Genomic DNA, 24997 nt, shown 5'->3' with positions numbered 1-24997 from the left:
GATCAGCAGTTATCTGAAATAAAATGCTTTTCTAACATACACTATTCCATTCAAAGGCTTGGAGTCAGTATAATTTTGTATTATTTTTTTAGGAAATAAATTATAGAAATTAATAATTTTAGAAAGGATGCTTAAAATTGACCAAAAGTATCGATATCGGAATTATATCGTATTGACCGAAATTAAGAAATATATTGTGATCTAAATTTTGACCATATTGTCCAGCCCTATTTTAATGTAAAATAACCACAAAAAAAGTCCTAGTAAAGTATTAGTTCACCGAAAATGTACATTTCTACTATCATTTTCTTACTTTCATGTCATTCCAAATCCATAGGACTTTTATTCATATTCAGAACATTAATGATTTCCCCCACCCCATTTAAAAATAAAATAAAAATGGTACTATGGTTTGATAAATATGTGGATATGTGCTGAACACTATCTTCTCAATAACAAAATAAACAACAAAAATAAGCATTAAGAAAACATCTAATCATATCAATGTGATCACAACAGTACAACCTGCTGAACATGCAGTAATTTTTCATTAATGCTTGTTGGATGAAGACTGGAACGTTATGCTAAGCACAAGCAGTCAGCTTCAAAGCTCAAAACACAGGTATGCTGTGCTATATCCAGCTGGACACTATATCATATTCATGTATAAAATTAGCGTTGCCTGGTCTTTATTGGAGAAAATATGATTCTCAATATGCAAAGGCCATTTGATTAAGTGCACTGCTGGTTACAATGTTTACTTGCTTTTTATTCATGCTTTTGATCATTTTATTTTTGAAAAATAAAATGGGCTATGCTAATATGTTACAGAGCTGGGTGGATAAGTATATACACATATCCGCTCATCTCTGTAACATATCAGCATCAGCCATTAAAAAAAACCTATATCGGTCCACCTTTAGTTTTATAGGTTTGGTACAACATGAGGGTGAGTACATGACATTGTTAATTTTTGAGTGAACTAACAATTTAATATCATCTTGTTACATATGTCACCCCTACTGGCACTATGGAGTTTTCAGTTTGGTAATACTAGCTCTTCTGGCATTGTGCACTTCGTATTCTATGAAAGTACTGTACATGTAACGTCCTGAAATGAGGTCAAATGTTGAATGTAAAAAGCCACAGGGAATGGTTTACTCACAGAGGCAAATAACAAAGGGTTAGAAAAAACACGATCATATAACAGATTGTATTACACTTGACTGGCAAGGTCGTCTGTATGTTACATACATACATACATACTCTAACGGGCCTAATTTTTAGCCCAAACTATGAATGGGGAGTGGCTACATATATGTGGTTGTGACCTTACGAGGTTGACAGGGCCAGTGTAATTAGTGTCACAATGATTAGTCCAAAACACAACCATTTATCAAACTATTAAACATACATTTGTTAAATGAAAACAACTCAAATGTAAAAATAATTACAAAAAGTTGTTAACAACCAAAACTACAGTGGCATGTTATGAATGAACTACAAATGGCATGACATAAATAATTTAACAAGCTCACACTTCATGAAAAATGCAACACACAAACACACAAAGAGATGAACTTTGGACTTCATGCTCAAACCAGCACTGAGGTTAACAACCCCATATGAAACGTTACACTATATCTGACAGATATAGATTTTGCTCACACCATGCCAGTAAAAGCACCAGCAAAAACAGCCCACGTCTAAACACGTCAGACTATACCTGTCATTTTGGCTCCATCTACACTGGTTTCATCCATGCTTGTAGTTTTCTAGTTTTTTTTACCTAAACTGTAAAAGAAAAACTGCAAAGGTTTTTCTGCTCACATGAAGTACATCTCACTGGTTTAGCTGCAACACGATATATGCACAGCGCCTCCTGGGTATTTTTAGAGCTGCTGTACACACACCCTCTTTTGGACCTCATATGGAGACAACAGTTATAGCTAACACACACATACTAACACAACTGACCCTCCACTGAGCCCACCTCCCTGTGTTACTGTTTAATAAAAGAAAAAAAAAAAGACCAGACCAAGCTGTAACTTTTATTAGATTTTTTTTTTTTTATGTTAAAATAATTCACACCTAAACTGCACTTTGTAATAAATTGTTTAAAAAACATCATGATAGTACCGAAATACAACCAGGCTAAATCTTTTATGACAAATTCTGTTGATGTGAAAATAATGTAAGGTAAGATGTGAGAAGACCCTTATAATAATGCGTATTTACTTGTATATTGTAAAACAAGATAAGAGTTGAAAATGTACAGAATGATGATGAATAGCACAAAATGTGAATGAATTAAAATTGTAAATTTTTTAGCTGGAGCAAGACAATGTAAACATTTGATTAATGCAAGCATAGAGAACATACCTTATTTTATATAAGAAATAAATGTTAATGTTTTTTTTTTCTTTTTACAAATTCTAATACAGTGAAAACCCAGACCTAATAAAACCAAATAACTATGTAACTTTGAAATTCGTTAAACCTGACTTTTAAAGGGATCATGACATTATTATATATATATTTTTTCAATTAACTTTAATATGTTACTCAAGGTTCACTTAATTGTTAATAAAGTTTAAAAACATTAAAGGGGTGGTTGATTGTGATTTCACTTTTTTAACTTTAGTTAGTGTGTAATGTTGCTGTTTGAGCAAAACAATATCTGCAAAGTTACGACGCTGAAAGTTCAATGCAAACGGAGATGTTTTCTTTTAAAATGATGGCAGTTTAGTGCCTACAATTACAGCTGGTAGGGACAACAATGAGCTACTTCTTGGGTTGGTGACATCACAAACCCTGAAATTTACATAAACTATGTTTGAAATGTATGCTTTCTATTTCAGTATATTTTAAAATGAAATTTAAAGCCGGTTCTCTAATCAGCTGTAAATTCCATCAGGTGCGTGATTTCACATAGAGCAGCTGTAACTACACAGAGCCGTTGTTAACTGACAAGCTGCGCAAATCCGTGGATTTGGAATTTACTGCTGATTAGAGAACCGGCTTTTCTGACAAGATGCACATTAATTATAGGCCGATATTTATCGTGCACCCCTAACATAAACCCCGCCCCTGGGAACATGCAACTAAGGGGGCAAGGCCATGAATAGAGGTCGACCGATTCATTGGTTTTGCTACTGATAGTTTATTGGATAGTTTATTGCAAAAATCCAAGTCGATAGCTTTCCGGGTTACGTCCACTTCTGGAGTGACTGAGAAGGGTCCGCTCCATTATACAGTACGAGGGCGGCCTCTAGAGGCAGAAATCACTAACAGCACATGTTGTTTGTTTTGACACGTGACACTGCATGCTGCACAGAGCGGGAAACTTCAAATGCATATTTAAATGCAGCCGACAGAAAATCCTGCAACGGAACAGAGTGCCATTCACATAGTTTTCCATTAAATTACATTATATTTGTCCCAAATCATTGTTAAGTTACATAATGACTTCACCCTATAAATTATGTATCTTTCTATGGCTCTAATACAGTCTGTATGCTTCATATAGAGCGCTGTAATAAAGATTGCACTTTCTCTTTCCCTATGCTCTGTTTTTCTAAACACCAAACTTCAAACTCATTTATGCCACATTGTTCATTCTTGAAGCAAACTCCATTTGGTGATTAAATGAACAGTTTTAGACCACTGCTTGAATTGAACGTGACGCGTCTGTTGTGTGACTTCTGTCTGGTGTGTGACTTCCCCTAGACGCAGCGTTGCGCTTTTGCCCAGTGTGTTAATTATATATATATATATATATATATATATATATATATATATATATATATATATATATATATATATATATATATATATATATATATTATTAGATGATCATGCAGTGTTCTAAAACAGAAGCAAATAAAGTGTGAGTGTACACATACAATATCAATAATCTATGTATGTAATTTTAATGCTATGGCCTTGTGTACTGTTGATATTTAAAGATGGTCATCTGGTCATCTTTAAGCATGACTGTTGAAATTAAATGGTAATACTTAACAGTAAGAGTCCATTTGTAATATTAATGAAAGCTGTAGAAGTATTGTTCCTAGTGTGTTCATTTCAACATTTACTATTAATCGTTGACGGAGAGTGTGCTGACCTTTAATTTAATTTCATGGTATGGGCATCTAAATTGTAAGCAGAAAAATAATCTGGCAAGAGTCACTAATACAGCTAGTAAAATCATTGGCAGACCACAGAGTAAGTTGGGTGAAGTTTACACCTTAAGATGTGTTGGGAAAGCGGAGAGTATATTAAAAGACCCAACTCATCCTCTGTGTGATCAGTTTGTTTTATTGCCCTCTGGGAGGCGATTTTTAATGCCTAGAGCAAAGACAAATATTTATAAAAGATATTTTGTACCTTCTGCAATCAGATTTATTAATCAAAAAGGTATGCAATTAAGTATAATGGGATTTATGTGTTTTGTAGTATGTGTTTGTAAGTTTGTAATATTAATATGTTTATTCATTTACAACGTATGGTTCAGTGCTGCTACTGCTTTTTTAAAAATAGTAAAGCACTGTTTTAGTTTTAATTAAGTATCCATTTTAAAAACTATTGGTTGATTAATTGGTATCGGCCAGTGTGGTCCAATCTAGTTATCGGTTTTTTAGTTATTTATATCGCTGTTAATCACGAAAATCCGTGAAAGAGCTGCAACTGCTAAAACTTTCATCATAAACACTAATGCCAAAATGTGAAGAAGGTAGTGTCATGATCATAAACTTGGACATTTGGAGAACCAAGATGAACATCTGCCTTGGGTCATATAGCTTAAATATTATCAAACAACTGGGGGAAGCTTTTGAAAATAAGAGCGAGAAGCTGTTTCCTTCCTTTAATGAGTCTTTCATTTGCAGACTCATTACTCTAGTGTAATCTATGAGATAATGCTGCATATATTTGTCTATGGCACAGTACTGCACTATAGTACAGTATGTTTTCAGTTTTATTGCTATTGTTAGATGTGTCCCTATTTCTTTATTATGATGCTATCGGAGATACTGTGTTTCGTTTCTCCCTGAAGCCACTGGCAGATGTTTTTATAATATTCAACTGGAGACTACTCAAAAGTTGCATGAATCTATTCAAAGAAGGTTAGAATGATGCTAAAACACCTTAATAATGACATATTGCCTGTTTAACAGGTATTCACATTGTGAATTTATGTGAAATTAATTCTTGAATGAAAAAAAAAGAGTGGGACTTGATTTTGTCCATTGGGACTGTTGTCGTTTGCCACTGAGAGGAAGAGAATTGTAAAGAAAGAAGACCGAAACCTCCAAGCGATTCACTATAGAGGTGTGGTTAGAAAAACATGACAATGGAAGAAAACAGTGACTATTTAAAACAGCTTTTTAAAACTTAATGGCATGGACATTTTATTGTACTATATTTATTTAATTTCTAGCAACTTTATTGTCATTATTGTGTGTTTGTCTAGTGACATTAAATTTGCCTAAATGTTTAGGTCCATTGTGCCTGACACACTCAGTATGTACAGTTCTCTCCTTCTGATGGTGTTGATCTGAATTAGGTGTGTTAGATAAGACACATACAAAATGTGCAGAGCGATGGTGCACCGGGACTGAAATTGAAAACCAGAAGCTATGTTTTATTTAAACAATGCTAGATGGCTGAAACTGCATATTGTTTAAACGCCTGTAGTTTAGGGGTTCATTAACGGCACAATTTCATTATTTTATTAAATGTTTTAACTGTTAAGGAGACACCCCCAACAGGGTGTTTTTTTTTTCAGTCCAAATGAGTCAACAACGTGACACTAAAGGACTTTTTGGTTGCATGTAAACATGGTTAATGAAAACATACCGACACTAAAATTACTTTTCCTTTTTTTTTCATGATAAATCAATCACAGGCCAAGATACGTACAACCCATTAGGAGCTTTGATTCCTCCTAATTTCCCTGTCAGCTTGTAGCTGACTTTAACTCTGTCAGGATCTTTAAATCAGTAAAAATCACTGCAGAACATTTTAAACTCATTATTAATAATGCATATGTCTAACTGACAAACTTTGCCACAAGGTATTTTCTAAAAAGGCCATGGTAAAATCGTATGGATATGTAGTAGTACAACAGAAGTTCTTTGGAATGCCATGGTAGTGAAAGATTACCACATTAAAGTATGTTGCATATATTAATTACCAATCAAATGCCATCGCTCTACTATACTGCTGTCATAGTTTCTGGTAAGAGAACTGCAATTCCGATAAGTTATTCACAGTATCAGAAAGGGTGTGTGTACAGTACTGCTTTCATCTCTGCAACCTTTATCATTAAACATCCACCCGATTCTGTACGAAAAACATTCTCTCACTCCTGCGCGGATAACACACTGAAATTGCTTGATGAATTGTGACATTTAAATAATATTGCGTGATAAAAAAAAAAAGAATCTGAATCTCTGCATTGGGGCCCACATAAAGAACAGTTTACTTGCATGAAACGAAATCTTAATTAACGTTACCTTTTCTGGCCTGGTTGCGAACCGTTTTCTTCTGCTTCATGATAACAGAGAGAAAAAGTAACAGAGGCTTGAAGAGGCTTGTTAATGACTGGTTAATCTCACAGTTTAAAAGTTCTGCATTTCTAATTGTGACTTGTGCAATCAAAAGATTTCTTCCTCTTCTTCGGGTCTAATAGCAGATTGGTGTCGTAAGCACATACCGCCACCTACTGTACATTGGCCTCTTATCATCATGAATATACTTTATGGGCGCCTCTCAAACGGAAGGCTGCATTTTATGAGGACGCATCAAAGCTGGAGTTCTTGCTCAGCATTAACGCTTGAATGAGACAGTCTAGCAAGTGTGGATGGATATGAAACAGAAATACAATTAAAATTATAATTTGAAGAATAAAAAAAATCTTTATTTTAACTGGCCTTACAACCGAACAGTACAGACAACTGTGTGTGGTTTCTCAGTGGTTTACATTTATGCACAGTTTAGCAGTATGATTAACTTACAACAACAACAACAAAAAGAAAGCAATGCTTTATTGTCCAAAACCATTTTTTGTCTATGATTAAATTACAACAACAACAACAAAAAGAAAGCAATGCTTTATTGTCAAAAACCAAATGAATGCCTGATGAAACACTAGGGTCAGTTTTTGGAAATTCCACTCGCCCAGTAGGAGTCAGTGCTGCATTTTCAGTGTCTTCTGTTCATTTTTCATGTATGGACAGAAAAACGTGATATTATGCCTTGGCTTGCAACTTAAAAATGTGGTTTGCTTTTATGCATTGAACACTAATTATAAATATATGACCAAGGCAACATTATCGAGCTGGCTTATTGTCCAAAACCATTTTTTGTCTAAATTTTATATTGCAAGATGTTTCCTGAAGACGGTTAAGATAGATTTTATAAGCATCAACAAATAAGTCTTGCTTTTGACTGTATGCCACTGTTTAGCTAGAAAATTATTAATTTATAGCTGTCTTTGGAGTTATATTAAAACAGTAGAATTTACAGTTACTATTACTATTATAATTACTAAAGCAATTAAAAAATCTAATTATTTTATAAACGCAACAATAAAATTATCTTATATTATCATTATTATTATTATTCCATTTTATTTATTTTTTACACTTATGGACAGAAAAACATGTTGCTAAAAATAAAATGTATAATTTTATATGGAACCAGTGAAAATAATTGATTTTTCAGTTGTAATTCACAGCCTGACACTGTCTGAAGAGGCTTTAGATGAACATGTAATAGCAAGGTAGCAAAACAATGTGCTGCAAAGGAGTAGTCCTATCAGTTTTAGTGAGAAAAACTACTGTTTTTTTTTTTTTAAGTACCTAACCACACAGGCCACTCAAACATAAACAATGTAAAGAACAACAACAAGAAAAATGCATAGGCACAAAACTGTGCTGCAATTATAACTCTTAAACATAAAGTCATCACATAATTAATCTCTTAATTCTGTACTTTTTTGTAATATATAATATATCCTCAGCAGTGCATAGTTTTTTGTTTTTTAAAAAATGGCTTTTAGAATGTAATTTTAACAGCATTATTATTATGACTGATTTACTGCATCAGCATGCTGCAATGCATGTTGATGATAATTCAGAATGCTTTTTGTGTGATATTATGTTACAAGAAATTGAAATAAGCTTCAGGCTTAACAAAAATATCTAAAGATGAAGGAGATGAATTAAAGGCATCACCCAACAATGAAAATCTGTCAACATTTACTCATCTTTATGTTGTTCCAAACCTTATTCTAAACCTAAGGAGATGCAGAATATTCACACTAAAATGAGAACATGAATGGGGACAGAGTACTTCAAAAAAGCACTATGAATATGTCCTAAAAATAAACCATATGACTTGTGTGCTGTAAGTCTTCTGAAGCTATACAATAGCTTTGTATAGGGAAAAATACTGATGTTTAAGTTGTTATTTGCTGAAAATCTTCTCCACTGCAGCTCCCTATTTGAATTCATGTATATATAATTAAGAAGTGTGAAGACAAGTCACACCAACATAATGATGCCAAACTGCATAGGTTGTTGCGTGTGTTATGATTGATCGTGATGAACCAGTTTTAATATGCAAAAGTGTGAATGACATTTGACAGCTATGGCAGAGGAGAGGATAAGTGAATTTAATCAGTAAATAATGACTTACATTCCAATGTGTTCCACATTATATTTGCCTTCATATGAGTTAGAATATAGGACAGTAAGTTGAATAATATGCTGTACTTTTTAGGTTCAAAAGCATCCGACCCCACTTTCAGTGTAAGGAAAAGAGCAGTGTGAACATTTTGCATATGGCCTAACATTTTCTTTTGTGTTATATGTCAGAAACGCATATGGGGTTGGAACAACATAAAGGTAAGTAAATGAATACAGAACTTGTCAATTTTGGGTACAATACATATAAAGGAAAAACTGAAACAAATATCTCTTGTGTTCTCCTTGCTTTGTCTTTCTTTGCCCAACAATAACCTCTTAAACGTACATAAACATACATAAAATCACATGATTGTGGACACACAACTGAACTTGTGCTCCAAACAAAATGTGAGCCCTCCAAAAACATGGCCAAATCATCCTCAGCTGTACAGTTTGATCCAAACGATCTCACACCTCAGGAATAGAATGGTCCATTAGTGACTTTACAATACTGCTGGACATCCTGCAGCAAGAAAAAGAATGTTAAGAATACATTTGTGAGACCCAATAAAAGAAGGGAAAAAAGATACTTTCAGTAAAGTTGCATGAATAGACTGCTGATTGGCAATGGGTTTTGTCCACCCGCAGTTTATTTTCCACACCTTTTCATCATGTGTTCAAAGATGACCACTGGCATCACAGTTACCGTGACAACTCCTCCGCTGGAATTAAGGATGTCTGTGATTTGGGAGTCCTAATCAAAGAGATGAAAAGAGAAGAAAGTATCTTAAATTGAAATTAAGTGCTTTACAGGGCCATGTTGTGATTTAAGAGAGACAGCAAAAGAGAAAGAAGGAAAACCAACAAATGCAAAATACTGATGTCATTTACCTTCAGTCCGATTATATTCTGACCATTGATCTCACAGATCTGATGATCAGTAAGGAGGCCGTTACGTGCAGCTGAGCTGTCTTTTACTATTGAGGTGATTCGGCCCTTTTTAAAAAGAAAACCGAGCTGCCCGTTCATGTCCTTGTGAAGAGTAACAGTTCGCTCCAATGGCCTGCAAACAGTAATAGTATTTTCAGTACTGGTTTATAATTGCATAATGAACAAGCATTTGATAGTATACCAGGCAAAATGAACTTTAAAAAAAGAACAAAACTAAATTTGTTTCACATGTTGAGAATGCTAACCTAACATGTAAGTATACAAACCATAAATGTTTAAGAATCTCTTAGGCTACCTCTGGGCGATTCATGATCAGGAAGATCTTGAACCGTATTCTTGATCTGGAAGATTTTTAACTGTCTAGATTGCTTTATTTGACTTTTTAGGTGGATATATTGTTTTATTTTGTTTTTTGGATCTGACCTACTTTTTGTATGATCTGGATTTCTGCATATTGAATTTTAGAATATGTAATTTGATGTTCCCAGTGTCCTCTTCATTTTGAAAACTTGAATCTGTATTTTTAAAAATGGGATATTTTCTGAGATTTCAGAACAACAACAACACCGGGAAAAAAAAGCTATTTGACAATATGTCTATAAAACTCTGCTGTAAAAACATTCAGTTGTGTTAAATTTCAAATGTTTAATATTCAAGTAAAAAAAATGATGTTCAGTTTTGTTAGATGACACTTGTCAATAATTCAAATTTACACAATAATAATTCAATTAGTTTTGTCATATTACAAGCTCCATATGTGACTGCATCTCTAATTGGAGCAAACAGTGAAGGAAAAAATTACTGCAATCCTCTGTCACTCCCGAGTAGGGCACTGGAGTGACCTGGCGTAGAACTGTGGTGCAGCAAGAAAGATGGAGGTGAGGTAGAGGAGAAAGTGGTTACATATTGGCTTAGATTGATTGTGGTTGGGTAGAGGAGAAAGTGGTTACATATTGGCTTTAGAATGCAGTGGAGCAACTAGAGTTTGAAAAGCTGCTGCAGTGAAAGACATTTGGCTCCCATCCTTCGCCACCCAAATCCTGAGTTCCTGTTTGTGGTTGAAGTGGACGCCTCCACCACTGGCGTCGGAGCCATGCTATCCCAGCAGTTCAGTGAGCCTCCACGCCTCCAGCCTTGTGCTTACTATTCCAGGAAACTGACCCCAGCGGAGCAGAATTATGACATTGGGAGCAGGGAGCTGTTAGCGATCAAGCTCGTTTTAGTACAATGAAGACACTGGCTGGAGGGAGCTAACCACCCATTTACGGTAATCACTGATCATAAAAATATGAAATATTTCCATGGAGCCTGTAGACTGAATCCCCGGCAAGCCCGTTGGGCCCTGTTCTTCACCAGATTAAATTTTACCATCACCTACCGTCCTGGAAACCGCAACTGCAAGGCTGATGCTCTCTCGTCTGCATTCACTGGACACTCCTTCGGACCCCGAACCTATACTCCCTCCAGCCATGATCTTCAGCCCCATTATCTGGAGCACGGACGAGGACATCAGAGCCGCTACCCAACAGGAACCTGCTCCAGAAGGGAGGACTTATGTTCCCTGGTCCCAGCGGCCATCCTTTCTGGGCTCAGTTCACAGTATACTGGGCTCTGGACATCCAGGCAGCCAACGGACCCTCTCGCTCGGTACTGGTGGCCCAGTATGTCCCGGGATGTCATCAGGAACGTCTACAGTTGCTCAGTCTGTGCCATGTCTTCCACTCCACGTCAGCTCCCGGCAGGCAAGTTGGTACCCCTACCTGTTCCTCAAAGGCCTTGGTCCCATCTGGGAATTGACTGTCACTGACCTGCCCAACTCTGAAGGTAACACATGCATCTTATAGTAGTCTTAGTAGTTGTGGATGGATTCTCTAAAGCCTTTAAATTAATTTCCCCTGCCAGGATTCTTAGTAGTTGTGGATGGATTCTCTAAAGCCTTTAAATTTATCTTCCGCAACCTGTCAGACCGGGGTCCACTATTGAAGAAAGTCTTCCATCTCTTAGGGGTGACATTGTAAACTTCAGACCGGGTACCACTAACGGCCAACTTCCTGGGTACCATCCGCAGGCTAACGGCCAGACTGAGCGGAAGATACAAGAACTCGGAGGTTGAATCATTTCATTCTGTGGGGAGGGTATGCACAGATGTAACCATTTCCTTCCCTGGGCCGAGTATTGTGATGCTGGTACCATCTCTTTGTTCCCCTATCCTCTGCCTCACCCCCTTCCTGTGGATGTTGTCTATTGGTTCTGTTTGTTAGCATGGGATTATGTGTAACTTCAGTTTTTAGAGATGTGGACTAGTTGTTGAGAGCAAGAGCATGGGATTCTCTTACCATCCAGGGGGAAGACCGGCACAGCTGGATCAACAACTGTTTCCTTCCCTGGGCCTCAGTCACCTTCCAGTGCCGTTCATGCTCAAGAGGCAGACTCGGTCACCTACAGGCTCCACTTACCTCTCAGGTACTGCATTCACCCCTCGTTTCACTACTCCAACCCTTCTATTGCTGATCTGTAGTGTGTCCTGGGGACTCTGGACTCGCTGAGATTGTGCCCTCTGCTGAAATACCTGGTCCACTGCGAGAGGAAGGGAGACACAACGTTCCTGGGTGGCCCAGGATGACATTCCGCCACTCCAGTTTGAAGAGTCCAGGGACATACATCCTGATCTATCAACCCAGGGAAACATCCTGATCGTACCGCACCCAGAGGCTGTGGTCATCCTCATTGTTGCATCAGGAGCCGCCCCTGGAGGAGGGGGTAATGTCAAGAACTCTCCGTCACAGCTAAAGATCTTTACCAATCACCGGAGAACTGGGCACCTGCACCCAGCAATCACTCACCAGGATAAAGACACCTTCACACCAGTACTCTGGTGTCCGGTCTACCTTTCACTACCCCGAACTGGTGCCCAACCTCTCTACTAACCTGTCTCTCCCATGTCCTTAGATATCCTCAAGATGATCTCCAGTGACATTCCAAAGCTGACTTTCCTTGTGTTAATCTCCAGAGCTCTGGAAGTGGTCCTCTCAACAACACCTTGTCACGTTACCACTTGTAAATAAACTGTTCACTTGCACTAAACCCTCTGCCTCCGTCTTGGTTTGTGACAATATGGATGCCTTTTGGATGAGTTTATTTCTGCATTAAAAAGTAGTTAGACTGTCAGAGCTGATGGCCTTGTGTGCAGCACCCTGACACAAAACATGGTTGTGCTGCTGGTGACCTAAGTTCAAGTCCTGTCTTTCCTGATTCATTTCCATCTTCCACATTTTCTATCCAACTTATACTTCACTCTGTTAAAAATAAAGTATTTGGGGTGTCAGAGCCATAGCCTGCAGAACTTTCACGTATTGTGTACATACCTGTCAAGCCTACCGTGTTTTTTCCTGGGATTTTCCCATATTTTACCATTCTATCCCGCTATAATCCCATTTAAATATTTTCCCCATATTTCTCCCGTATTTTCATTTTTTTTTCTATAAAAAAAAAAAATCCCACTGGGTGCATGTTTGCTACATTTACCTCCGGTAAAATTTCTGTAATTTGTATGGCCCAAACAAAGATCTTATACTGTGCTTCTTTGGCCCAGACCTCATACGAATGATCGTGTCAACATATTCCAAGTTTGTCCAGTTGCCAGACCTTGTATGAAATGCTGTGCATTCTTCTCACACAGTCGACAAATTTCAACCCATTTGTCCCTTCAACTTGGCAACCTACAACCCAGTAATGCTATTGATATCTGTACAGGTAGTACTGCAGAAAGGAAACAAGGATTACTGGTAGAAATGAGAGGAGAAAACTCAGGTGGTGCTCCAGTAAAAAACAAACAAAATATACATGTAAATTGAGATATAGCTTACACTTCAAAAGGCTACGGTTTAATTGATTAGTTTCAAAGTCAGGTGCTGCACGGCTTTGTTTACTGCAGTTACCGGGGAAATGGCTATTTTCCTGGCAAAAAGCACCAACTGTTGGAAGAGAACGACTTTGCATTTTTCAATAAACCCTGCTGCTCTTTGTTTAGACCAAAACAACCCTTATTTTCACCCAGAAATCATGCAGTTGTAAATGTGAACCGGTGGATTGATAAATTATAAAACTCTAAAGATTTAGCCTATACTAAGATATATTTCTATGTTACAAAATGAATAGAATTGTTTGATAATAAATACCTCTCCCGTATTTTGGTACCCAAATGTTGACAGGTTTGATCATGTAACAGTGCTTGGTGTATACCCAAACTTTCTCATTCACCTCTCTCCTGTTATTACTGTTGCTACAATTCAGGCCTTGGCCAAAAAATTAATTGGCTTATACAATTTGACAAATTCAAACTCTTTTCATAAGTTTTAAATACCTACATACTTTTAAGTATTTACAATGGTTTACAACAATAGTTGCTGTACAGTTGTAAGGCTTAAACTACATGCACACACCTTCCTGTGTCTGATCTCTTCATGAATAATTCATGACAACCTGATCCTCATAAATTAAACATCATTGTGCAGAGTATTTGAAACCTGCAAAAATGCTCTATGTATGATGTGTGTGTGCATGCATGTGTACCTGTCTCGCACAGCCAAAATGATCTTCTCTGGGTTGGCATTCTTAAGCTCCTTATGTGCATTATCACTACTCCAGCCGGCACATGATTGGCCATTGATCTGCAGAATCTGATCACCAAAGCGCAGCCCTGCCAGTGCTGCAGGAGTGTTAGCCTGCACTAATTGCACAAACACACCCTGAAACAAACATTTGGAAATGTTAATCATAGATTACCATTATACTTTTGGTGTGTAATGCTATGATGTGAATGTGGATGTCATTAATTAAAACATAGAACACTTGGAAATTATTCAAATATCTAAAAACTGCAGACTATTGACATGTTGCAATAGATTCTCTCTTGTTGGATTGTTAGATTAATAAATTATATTAATTCAAGTGTAAAAGGTAAAGTATTTATAACATTAAAGAAATACATTATCTATGACTTTGAGGCGGAGGCCAATCTTCCCATCCATGTCTTTGCACAGCACCACCTCCCGAACACCCTGTCGAATCTCTGCCCGCTTCACCCCTAGGTCACTTCCTGTTATGGGGGCTGCCACCCAGCTCATTCCATATGTGCAGACACTAAGAACCTAAAAAGCATTGGGGAATATATAATACTGAAAAAAAAAATTTTTTTGTCAAATTACACATAATATACCTTATGCGGTTACATCTCAGTTAATTGGTTTTATTCAAGTTAAATATATTATTTTAAGTGACTGTAATCAAAATGATATTAAGTTATACCAATGAAAGTCATTTTCAAAGATAAAGTAAGGTAAAACAGCTTCTTAACCCTGAAGGGCCACTGTTGTGATATTACAACATCAGTTTTAGCTTGACTAAAATAAAGCTGCTCATGTTTTTTTTTTTTTTCTTTTTTTTTTCTAAGACCACATTTACACAACTAATGGGTTCTATTTTTTTTTTTTTTTTTCTTTTTTTTTTCTAAGACCACATTTACACAACTAATGGGTTCTATATACTCACACAAGCTGCAAACTGGTCCTTTGCATCATCTTGTTTTGCCCAACTATCTGCTTGCTGCATTGAGGGTAAGGCGAAAATGTTTTTAAAATGTATATATATATTTTCTATTGATGATTAGTAAAGGGCACATGTAGATATTCAGGTATTGTTTTGTGCATTCTCATTTTAGAATTTGTAACTTCTGTGTATCAGTGTGAAACTCTGTCACAGTTGAAGTTAAATTAATAGCAAAAATTTTGTCAAATACACGGATGTTTGTAGAATCGTTTTGAAAAAATGAGCAACAGAAATACTTTTTTGATCATGTACAAGCTTAATGTACTACGGAGCCCCGCACATGGCATGCAGGAAAATTAGTAGGCTAAAGTGTGGACGATTTAATTATTTCGTTCAATCAATTTGAAAGTATTTGTGTAACACTATTTTTTAATATGCTGTATCTTATCATTTATTACTACTTTTCTGGTCACTCGCTTTTGCCCAAAATCTGCTTGCTGCATGACGATTTACTAGGCGATTGTTTTTCCCTCATATTTGCTAATCGCATGATAATGATTTAGCAAATCGAGGGAACAGCAATAGTGAATCGAGGGAATGCAATAGTAATCGTGTGAACGTTGAAACTCTGTCACAGATTGAAGGGAATTGAATTAGTAAATCGTGCACACAATTTATTTATTTTTTCTTGCATGTCATGTGCGGGGCTCCGTATAATACAGCGCCATCTTTTCAAGAATAAAGTTCAACATAATCATATACTATTTAAATACTAATAAAGTGGGGGTATATATGCTTTTATCAGTGTTGTATGATAAACATGACTCAATATAACAGTGCAACTACAGTAAAAAAGCTTTTACCATTTTAAAAACACAGATTTGTGGCCATTATTGGAATTGAAAAGTTAGAATAAACCCAAAACATATGTGATCATTGTCATGCGGTGAATCTGGCCAATCGTGAAACAGCTGTGTCATCATCAGCACTCCTGCAGTTGCTCTTGATAAACTGCAGCGGCTGAGTAAGCCGGCTGCTCTCAAAACGCTCTTGCAGTTTTTTGATGCCACACGTAACAGTCACGTGGTGTCTGCGCGGTCTCAAGTCAGACAAAATTTCTAACCGGCATGCACTGCTTCAAGTGAGAATTTGATCGATCTGTGCAGCGCTGCGTTAAGTCGAATGCACCTTTCGTGATTGGTTGCTTTGGTCATGTGCCTTATGTCATGTGACCCTTATTGTTTGGTATTTATAGCCTTCATGTTGCCATTGTCACTTGTCGAGTATTGAACGTATTAACCTCTGTTTCGTGAGTTGTTTCATGTCTGTAGTCAAGTTAAGCCAAGTCTAGTTATGTCAAGTCTTTGTTTTGTTTGGATTTTTAGATTTCACTCTGTATAATAAAGCTGCACTTGGATTCAACATTGGATTCTACAACTTGCCGTTCAGTGGACCATTATAACAGAATACTCGACCATACCAAAAATCCAGCAGTTAGCCTCCTCTGCCTTTGTCAAGGCGACAGGGCCATAGAGGACTATGTTGCAGACTTTTGTGAATTCAGTCACTTGGTGGATTTTAATGACGTGGCCCGCAAAGACATTTTCCGTTTTGGCCTCAAAAAAAGAAATATCTTTGTTAATGCCACGTCATACACCTCACTGGACTCTGGCTCAATATATTGACTTTGCACTTTGTTTGAGTGGTTCCTCGTTTACTGTGGGGATTGCGGATGAGAAACCCTGCTATTCCCCAGTATCCGCCACACCAGAATATTTGCACGTCATGTCTGGAATTACTCATGTCACATCAGGGTCTACAGAGCCTGCTTATGCCATGCATGTCAAGCCTGATCCTGCTCACGTCATGTTTGCCAAGCCAAAGCCTGCTCACATCATGCATGCCAAGCCAGAGTCTGCTCACATCATGCTTGCCAAACCAGAGTCTGCTCACGTCACATCTGCTACGCCAAGGTCTCTTCATTTCATGTCTGCCAAGCCAGCGCCTGCTCACATCATGCCTACAAAGCCAGCACCTGTTCATGTCATGTCTTGTCTGCTAAGGTAGAGTCTGCTAATGGAAGGTATTTTGGTTACTCGTCACATCATGGCCGCCACTCAGGAGACTCGTCACATGATGGCCGCCACTCAAGAGTCTCTTCGCAAGATGGCCGCCAACCCAGAGTCTCTTTGCAAGATGGCCGCCACGCCTGCGTCCCCGACCAAGATGGCATGCATGAGCCTCACCGCGTCACAGCAGTCATGTCAGAACCTTGTCATGTCACGGCTGCTACTCCTGAGTCTTGACCCATGTCAGGAGAGAGCCTTGTCATGACATGGCCACCTTGCCAAAACCCTATCATGCCATGGATGCCATGCAAGTTTCCCCTAAGATTTTTTGAGGGGGTGAGGGGGGCTATAGTACCCAAGCTCCTGTGGATGCCAGGACTGAGGAGAATGTTTGCCAGTGGGATGGATCCACCTCTGATGTCAGTCCGAGCGGCTGGAATCCTAGTGGTCTCTACACTTTCAAGCCTCACAACCTCAACACACTCAAGCCTGGTGAGCATGCCCCTGTCTACTGCGCTGCCTGTGATGGCGGTAGCCATCCTGAGTGTTTGGGCTACACACTGCACTTCGAGGCCTCTCCTTTCCACGAGTCTGCCCCAGAGGCCTCTCCTGTCCATGAGTCTGCCCCAGAGGACTCTCCTGTCCATGAGTAATCATTGGTGTTTGGGGTATATACTTTACTTGAGTCTTCTAATTGGGATCCTCCCGAGGCAGCTGCGTCCATTTCTGAACTCACTGCCTGTCCTGTTATGGCCATGATGGCTGTTCATGAACTCACAGACTGTCCTGTCACAGCCTAAAAGGCCGTTCTTGAACTCACAGTCTGTGGCTGTTCATGAACTCACAGACTGTCCTGTCACAGCCATGCCCAACCGTTCTTGAACTCACAGTCTGCCGAACTATCTGCTTGTCCTGTTATGGCCATTGAGGCCATTCAAGGATATTCTGCCTGCCATGTTGCGGCTATGGAGGCTGCTTACAAACTCTCTGCCTGTTCTGTCACAGTCAGGTTGTAATATTCAGCCCTGTTGGTCAAATTTACAATTATTAAAATGGGGTCAGATTATATTGTGTGAGAGGTCTGAGTGTTTAAAAAGATGAGACCGACAAAAAATTTTAAAGTGAAAATCAAATGTGTAATTACAATATTCACAGGGAACTTAAAACAACACAATAAAACTAGGATAACTTAGGCTGTTAACCTGTTGAGCGGTACAGTCCCACATATGGGATTTTTATGTCCTTGCCCCTGAGAGTACGGTCCCACATATGGGATTTAGAGTGTTCAGTGACATAACTGCCAAAGTCAAACTGCGATTTCATGCTTTGGCTGGTGCTGAACCAGAGACAGACACGTTCTGCACTTGTCATTGTCAGGAACCTGCCCTGACAGTCTTGTCTTTGTTCAATGTTTCACTGTTTGTTTTGTGTCTAAGCGCATGGTTCTGTCTCTGTTTGTGTCTGCCACGTGCTCCTCTTGTCCCACCTCCTTGTTTCCCTTGGTCACGCCCCCTTGTTTAGCCCTTGTCTGCTTGATTGTTTTCACCTGATCCTCATGTGTGCTGCTCTATAGATTGTGTTCCCTTTGCTTGTGTCTCTGCTGGTTCGTTTTTGGTGTTTACCTGTCTCTTTGCCCAGAATTTATCCCTTTTATCTTGATCATTATTTTTTGATCTCTTATCTAGATATTTTTTGTCCTTTTTGGTCTTTAGTTTTGTGTAGTTTAAAGAGAATGGAAAGAAAAAATATTTTTTTGTGCATTCTAACCTAGTTTTGTTTCTCATTTGAGTCTCTACCTGGCAGCTAGACTGGTGTGACATTAGAGTTTCACTTAAAGCTACGGGTTTCCTGTGTGTCTGCCTGGTCCTTCCTCTGGAGCTGCCTCCTCTGTGCTTGAGCCCGTGGTCATCTCGGACTGTCTTGGTTGTCATCCCTCCTGCCCGTATTGTTGTCTGCCCTGCCCCTCTGTTTGAACTGTTTCACTGCAAGTTCCCCCAGCTGTTCCAGTCTACGTTTTTTGTTAATAAAATACCCTTGTCTGCTCATTCTGCATTTGGGTCCCATTTCCTGCAGATCTCTGACAGTCATATACTGTAATCACAATGCAGTGTTTTTTAACCACATAATGTTTATTTTAGGTTTCAGACATTTAAATACTGTGACGAGTCAGCTGCCTCCTCCCTGATAATCACCGGCACCCCGTCCTTATCGCCGAGTTCACCAGGCTCCCGATAGGAGTGGGTGTGGGAGAGACACTGGAAGGTCAGGGCTGGCGGCGTGTGATGGGGCACACCTGAAGGAAATGGATCCTCATCACCGCCGCTGTTTAAAAGCCCAACGCGCCTCTCCTCGGGAGACCGGTAATTTCCCCGTGCATGCACACTGGTGTCCTCGTGGGTCCAGGAAGGGTGCGTTGAGACTCCCGCGCCACCATAGACGTGAGCTGCCGGACCCGCGGTCCGGTCGAGAACCGCACCCGTCTACACGGCCGTCGGGCCTTCTCCCAGTCCATCCCTGGCCGCGGCCAGCGAGGAGGATGAAGCCGCTTTTGGACCGAAGAAGCGCGTGCGGGCCGACTCCGCCCCTTACCTGGACCCTGCTCCATGAACACTGCCAGACCCCCACGAACCCCGCAGCACGGAGGACACCACTCCCTGTTTTGGACAACTGACACTTTATTTCCCCCTTTGTTTTGGTTTTTCTGTTAAATAAAAACCTCTCCGAGGCCTGAACTGTGGCTGTCGGTGGCCCGTCCCGTCACGTTACACATAATACTAGTAAAACATACATTTAGAGTTGGTAAAATACACAAGGATGGTATACTCCATTCAACTAAATTTTATGTGAATGGTATATCAATTGACATAAACACAGTTCACTCTGTTCATACACAATTACTTATATGTATTTTATTTATGTGCTGTAAATCCAGATAGGATTCTCTGAACTGCAGTATGGCGGTGCCCATCCTCACGTACAGATCAGCAAGTTTAGAAATAAAATTTAGAAATAGAAGAAAGTTTATAAATATTTTGAATAAAAAAAGAAAAATGAAATAAATGCGATCCATCTGTCATACAGCGTTTTTGTGGCCATGGTTTGTCATGTGACAAACAAGACGCGTCGCCATGGAAACACTAAGGGGAAACGTTCTAAAATAACGGTCGCCTGAAAAGAAAAAACACACTCTGGGGGAACCGCTAGAATATTATAAACTCACCAGTGAAAGGGTTAAAAGCAAAGAGTCTTCTATAGTTCCATACCATAAAACAGTCCTTAAGAATCCTAGCGTGCTGTAAGACCCAATATGAATGTGCAAAGTGTCCACTGGTGCTTCCTGGTGGTCTCCTGGTCTACTACTCTCTGGTCTGCCACTGCTCTATGGCTACTCTCTGGTCTGCCACTGCTCTATGGCTCTAGCCATCCACTGTTTCACAGTCTGTCACTGCTCCATGGCCCTGGCCCTCCACTGTTCCACAGTTTGCCACTGTTCTACGGCCCTGGTCCTCCATTGTTTATACTGTTTTGTTCTGTTGTATGCCACTGTTCTACGGCCCTGGTCCTCCATTGTTCCACAGTCTCCCTGGCTCCACTGCCCACTATTGCCCCACAGGTCCACCATTGCCACTGTCTTCTCCATAGCCCAGGTCCTCCCTGCATGGGTGGCCCTCAGTCTCCCAGTTTTGCTCCACCCTTCCCCTGCATGGGCCTGGCCCTCCGTCCCTCTCCCAGTTCTACCTCCGCTCCACCACCCTCCCTGTGTTATGTGGGGTTTGGGTTTTGTTTCATGTTTAGGTTTTCTGGTCTTTTATTTTGATATTTCGCCTTGTTACATGTTCCTGTCATGTGTTCCTTTCCCCTCATGTGATCATGTCATGTGCTACCCTTGTCTGTGCGTCATGTTGTGATTGGTTGCTTTAGTAATGTGACTTGTTTCCCATTGGTTGGTTTTTGTCATGTGACCCTTATTGTTTGGTATTTATAGCCCTCATTTTTCCATTAGGTGCGTTCGACTTAATGCAGCGATGCGCAGATTGATCAAATTCTGACATGAAGCAATGCATGCCAGTTAGAAATGTTGTGACTATGTGACTGTCACGTGTGGCATCAAAGTGCCGCGAAAGTGTTTCGAGAGCAGCCGGCTGACTCAGCCGGCGCAGTTTCTCCAGAGCGACTGCAGGAGCTCTGATGACAACACAGCTGTTTCACGATTGGCAAGATTCACCACATGAGAACAATCACGTGTGTTTCAGGTTTAATCTAACCTTTTCAATTCCAATAATGGCCACAAATATGTGTTTTTAGAACAGTTAAAGCTTTTTACTGTAGTCACACTGTTATATTGAGTCACGTTTATCATAAAACACTAATAAAAGCATATATACCCCCTGATTATTAGTATTTAAATAGTATATGATTATGTTGATTATGTATGAACTTTATTCTTGAAAAGATGGTGCTGTATTGCAGTATATAAAAAGTGTTTCTGGTGCTCATAAAAATGTTTCTGAAACATCGGTGTATTTGACAAATATTCCATTTAATTCACTTCATCTGTGACAGAGTATGCAAACACAGTGTGAGTGTCACTAACGGGATCAGAAAATGTCCAGCTTGACGTGTCTTTTTTCAACTCCGCCCCTGACTGCAAGCGGCTACTCTCATTTACCGCCATCTGTAGCCATGCTTCAAGTTGAATGCACCTATTGTCTCTTGTCGAGTATTGAATGTATTAACCTCTGTTTGGTGAGTTGTTTCAAGTCTGTAGTCAAGTTAAATCAAGTCAAGTCAAGTCTTTGTGTTTTATTTGGATTTTTGGATTTCACTCTGTATGATAAATCTGCACTTGGATTCAAATACAAATTCCATTCAGTGGACCATCATTACAGGTTTGTTAAGCCCCGTTCACACCAAGAACGATAACTATAAATATAACTGTAAAGATAACGATATAAGCATCCACACCAGCGAATGATATCATATGTTTATTCTAAGCGCACATGCGTCTGCCGCTTTAAATTCTCGAACTTGTTATAGCAGGATGGATTCTGATTGGCTGTCAATGTTTGTATCATTCATCTGCTGGAAAAAAAAAATTCTGAAAATGATTCCAATGATATAGTTTCTTTGTGCCTTTATCATCATAGTTGTAGTGTGGACTCTGCTATTCTTTAATATTGAGAAAGATTTTTAGAACTACTTTATATATTTATCATTATCTTTATAGGTGTATAGGCTTGGTGTGAAAGGGCCTTTACAGTATATTAGTTTTACCATATTGTAAATGCTTGCGGCAATAAGCATTAACCTTATTTCATAGACCATGGAATTAATCATGAAATTACATATAAAGTTGTACTTAGGTCCAAAGTGTGATGTGTCTTCTGCTTTCTTGGACTCTTAAGTTTTTTTTTTTTTTTTTTTTTTTTTTTTTTTTTCATTGTGTATATTTACATTTCCTGTTGCTTTTTTCCTGTTTCCTTGGATTTACAATAATGTTCACCTGAATATAGTTTTGTTCCTTATTTTATTTTGTGAATATATACCATCTGTCCAATCAGTTTTTTGTCAGTTCTTTTCTTAACAGTGCCTATGTTTTATTAGCAAGTAATGCTGTGATGTGTTTTTTTTTTTTGTTTCCCCTGTGGATTTATGCATTATTTTTGTTTATCTTTTAGTCATGGATTGTTTTCAGTTGTAAATAAAAATCAAAAAGTAAATAAATTCTGTAGTAAGTACTCTTTTTTTAAATACATGCAAAGTGTACTTCTTTTTCACAAGAGAATGTCTTGTTTTTGTGTGTTATTTTGAAAAAGGGTATAAGCTGTTGAGCAGTTCTCAGGCACAAAAACACTCACCCCACTGGTCTGGTCTGGAACTGAATAGGAAAGACTTTGTTGAGCTTCTGCACTGAGATTTAGACCCATAAACTCATTCAGCTCAGGGTACAATCTGTTAGAAGTAGCTTAAGAGAGACAGACAACAAAAAATGGTCTAAGCTAAGTGAGAAAAATCTGATAACTCAAATTGACTTGTTTTTATTTTCCAGACATGAAAATATCAGTTTTGGAATTTCCAATATATTTCCTGATTGTTCAAGACTGCAAGAACCCTATTTATTCAGTAACACTTTAGTTTAGAGACAGTTTTAACCATTTACTTATTAGCATGCATACTACTAGTATATTATATACAGTATATTAGTACTTATATAGCACATGTTAATGCCTTATTATGCATGACCATATTTTAGATCCTTTAATCCTACCCCATACTAAACTAAACAACAACCTTTCTGTTAATAAGCAGCAAATTAGGAGTTTATTGAGGCAAAAGTCAGAGCTGATAGTGAGAATTGGTTCCCAAACTAAAGTGTGACTATATATTCTAAAGCCTCTTGTGAGGTAACCATGCCACCCTTATTTGAAGTTCAGCTTCAGGGTCTAAGTCTGTTTTCTGTCATAAATTATGTTATCATACATAGGTATAGCACAGTATCTGATTCTTACCTTGCTCTTCAGATTTTGCATCATAGTAAGGCTCAGGTTCTGGAGGAGGTAAAGCCTTTATTGGGCTCGCAGTAGGGGTGTTCTGAGCCTACATAAAATGGGGGGTTGTATGGGGGCGGTGGGTTAGCATTTTGGATAGGTAGATATATAGTTTTAAATACACACATACACACATAAATAAATCAGTTTCCAACCTTCATGAACTTATCCACCTTCATGTCTTCTAGAGATGGATACAGTGACATGGTTATTATTCTGTTTCGAGCCGATGAATTTCCTGACGAAATGTTATGTTTTAGCTACTGTAACAATAGAAATACAATTTACTATCCAAAAACATAAAACACGTCATAGAAACATAGCCTAAACATTTATTATTATATAAAAAAAAAAAAACACTTTCCTTATTTCCATGTGTAATTTTCGCTTTATAAAGATATTAAATCACAACAAATATAGGCTATTAGGCTTACTGGTCGTACGTGCAAGGAAGGTTTGTTTCTTGAATGTACATTGCGCGTTATTGGAATATAGAATAACAGACAGCGCAATTTAAGATATAAGATAGCAATAATTAATATTTCTACATAATAGCTGTGACTGTGACAAGTCACATTAGCTCGTTTACTGACGCTTTGTAAGAACGCGGCCAGGATGATGCGCACTCACCTTGACGCTGCAGAATCTAGGCGCGCCAATAAAGTATTATATAGCTTCAGTGCTCGTTGGTCTTGTTTATTCGATAGTAAACGTATGACACCTGATTTAGTTCACTGGATCTTAGAGGCAATGAATGTAATGTCCTCGGGTGTGCTGGATGAGCGAAATACAGCCTATACTCGAGCACAAGTCAGCACATCTCCCTTGAGTGAGCGCCCCCGTTCGACTAAAATAGCTATGCTTGCTCGGAGTACATGAAAACGCGAGGGGAAAAAAGCATTGGACTGTGCTTTTCTACTGGACTGCAACAGTTATAAATAATACAATTTTTGATAATAATAATAATAATAATAATAATAATAATAGGCAACGAGAAAGTGCTGCAATACACTACATCAAAACAGACAAAATTACCAAATAAACAACATATACAGGATCTTATGGGCATATTTCATGAGTCTTCCAAAGTACTGGTTTTGAGAAGAAGAATTTACCTTTGTGACATAGGCTACTATGTAAAAGAAATGCATAATACATAGCAACCTGATACACACACACACACACACAC

At 38.6% G+C, this 24997-nt stretch overlaps 2 protein-coding genes across 8 annotated transcripts in view; both read right to left on the bottom strand.

Annotated features, from left to right (window-relative positions):
• The window catches only part of unm_hu7910 (un-named hu7910), a 37867-nt gene extending 31165 nt beyond the window's left edge, over window positions 1-6702 (bottom strand). Inside the window, exons 1-2 of one of the 4 annotated variants that reach the window (XM_042728436.1) lie at window positions 6519-6678; window positions 1727-1794 (exon numbers count right to left, since the gene is read on the bottom strand). In XM_042728436.1, the coding sequence (XP_042584370.1) occupies window positions 1727-1763 (37 nt within the window). In that variant the 5' untranslated portion in view covers window positions 1764-1794; window positions 6519-6678. Of the gene's footprint in view, window positions 1-1726; window positions 1899-6518 lie in introns of those variants that run through there. The other 3 variants (XM_042728433.1, XM_042728437.1, XM_042728435.1) reach the window with 3 other exon arrangements.
• A 1348-nt stretch (window positions 6703-8050) lies between these two features.
• On the bottom strand, window positions 8051-24659 carry LOC109056381 (syndecan binding protein (syntenin)). 4 transcript variants are annotated; one of them, XM_042728429.1, is made up of 9 exons: window positions 24439-24659; window positions 23964-24071; window positions 23770-23857; window positions 23119-23225; window positions 14633-14794; window positions 14217-14392; window positions 9585-9756; window positions 9356-9447; window positions 8051-9216 (listed from the first exon to the last, which is right to left on the bottom strand). In XM_042728429.1, the coding sequence occupies exons 2-9, from the start codon at window positions 24012-24014 to the stop codon at window positions 9162-9164; spliced, it is 903 nt and encodes a 300-aa protein (XP_042584363.1). In that variant the 5' UTR covers window positions 24015-24071; window positions 24439-24659; the 3' UTR covers window positions 8051-9161. The 4 variants fall into 4 exon arrangements, with proteins under 4 accessions (XP_042584363.1, XP_042584364.1, XP_042584365.1 ...); XM_042728430.1 differs by having other exon boundaries at window positions 23964-24068; XM_042728431.1 differs by having other exon boundaries at window positions 23964-24046.
• Between the last annotated feature and the right edge of the window lie 338 nt (window positions 24660-24997).

This window comes from Cyprinus carpio, chromosome B7, assembly GCF_018340385.1.
Source record: "Cyprinus carpio isolate SPL01 chromosome B7, ASM1834038v1, whole genome shotgun sequence".
NCBI classification, from domain to species: domain Eukaryota; kingdom Metazoa; phylum Chordata; class Actinopteri; order Cypriniformes; family Cyprinidae; genus Cyprinus; species Cyprinus carpio.
The sequence above is the reverse complement of the archived record's forward strand: the minus strand, read 5'-3'. Positions and strand labels throughout refer to the sequence as shown.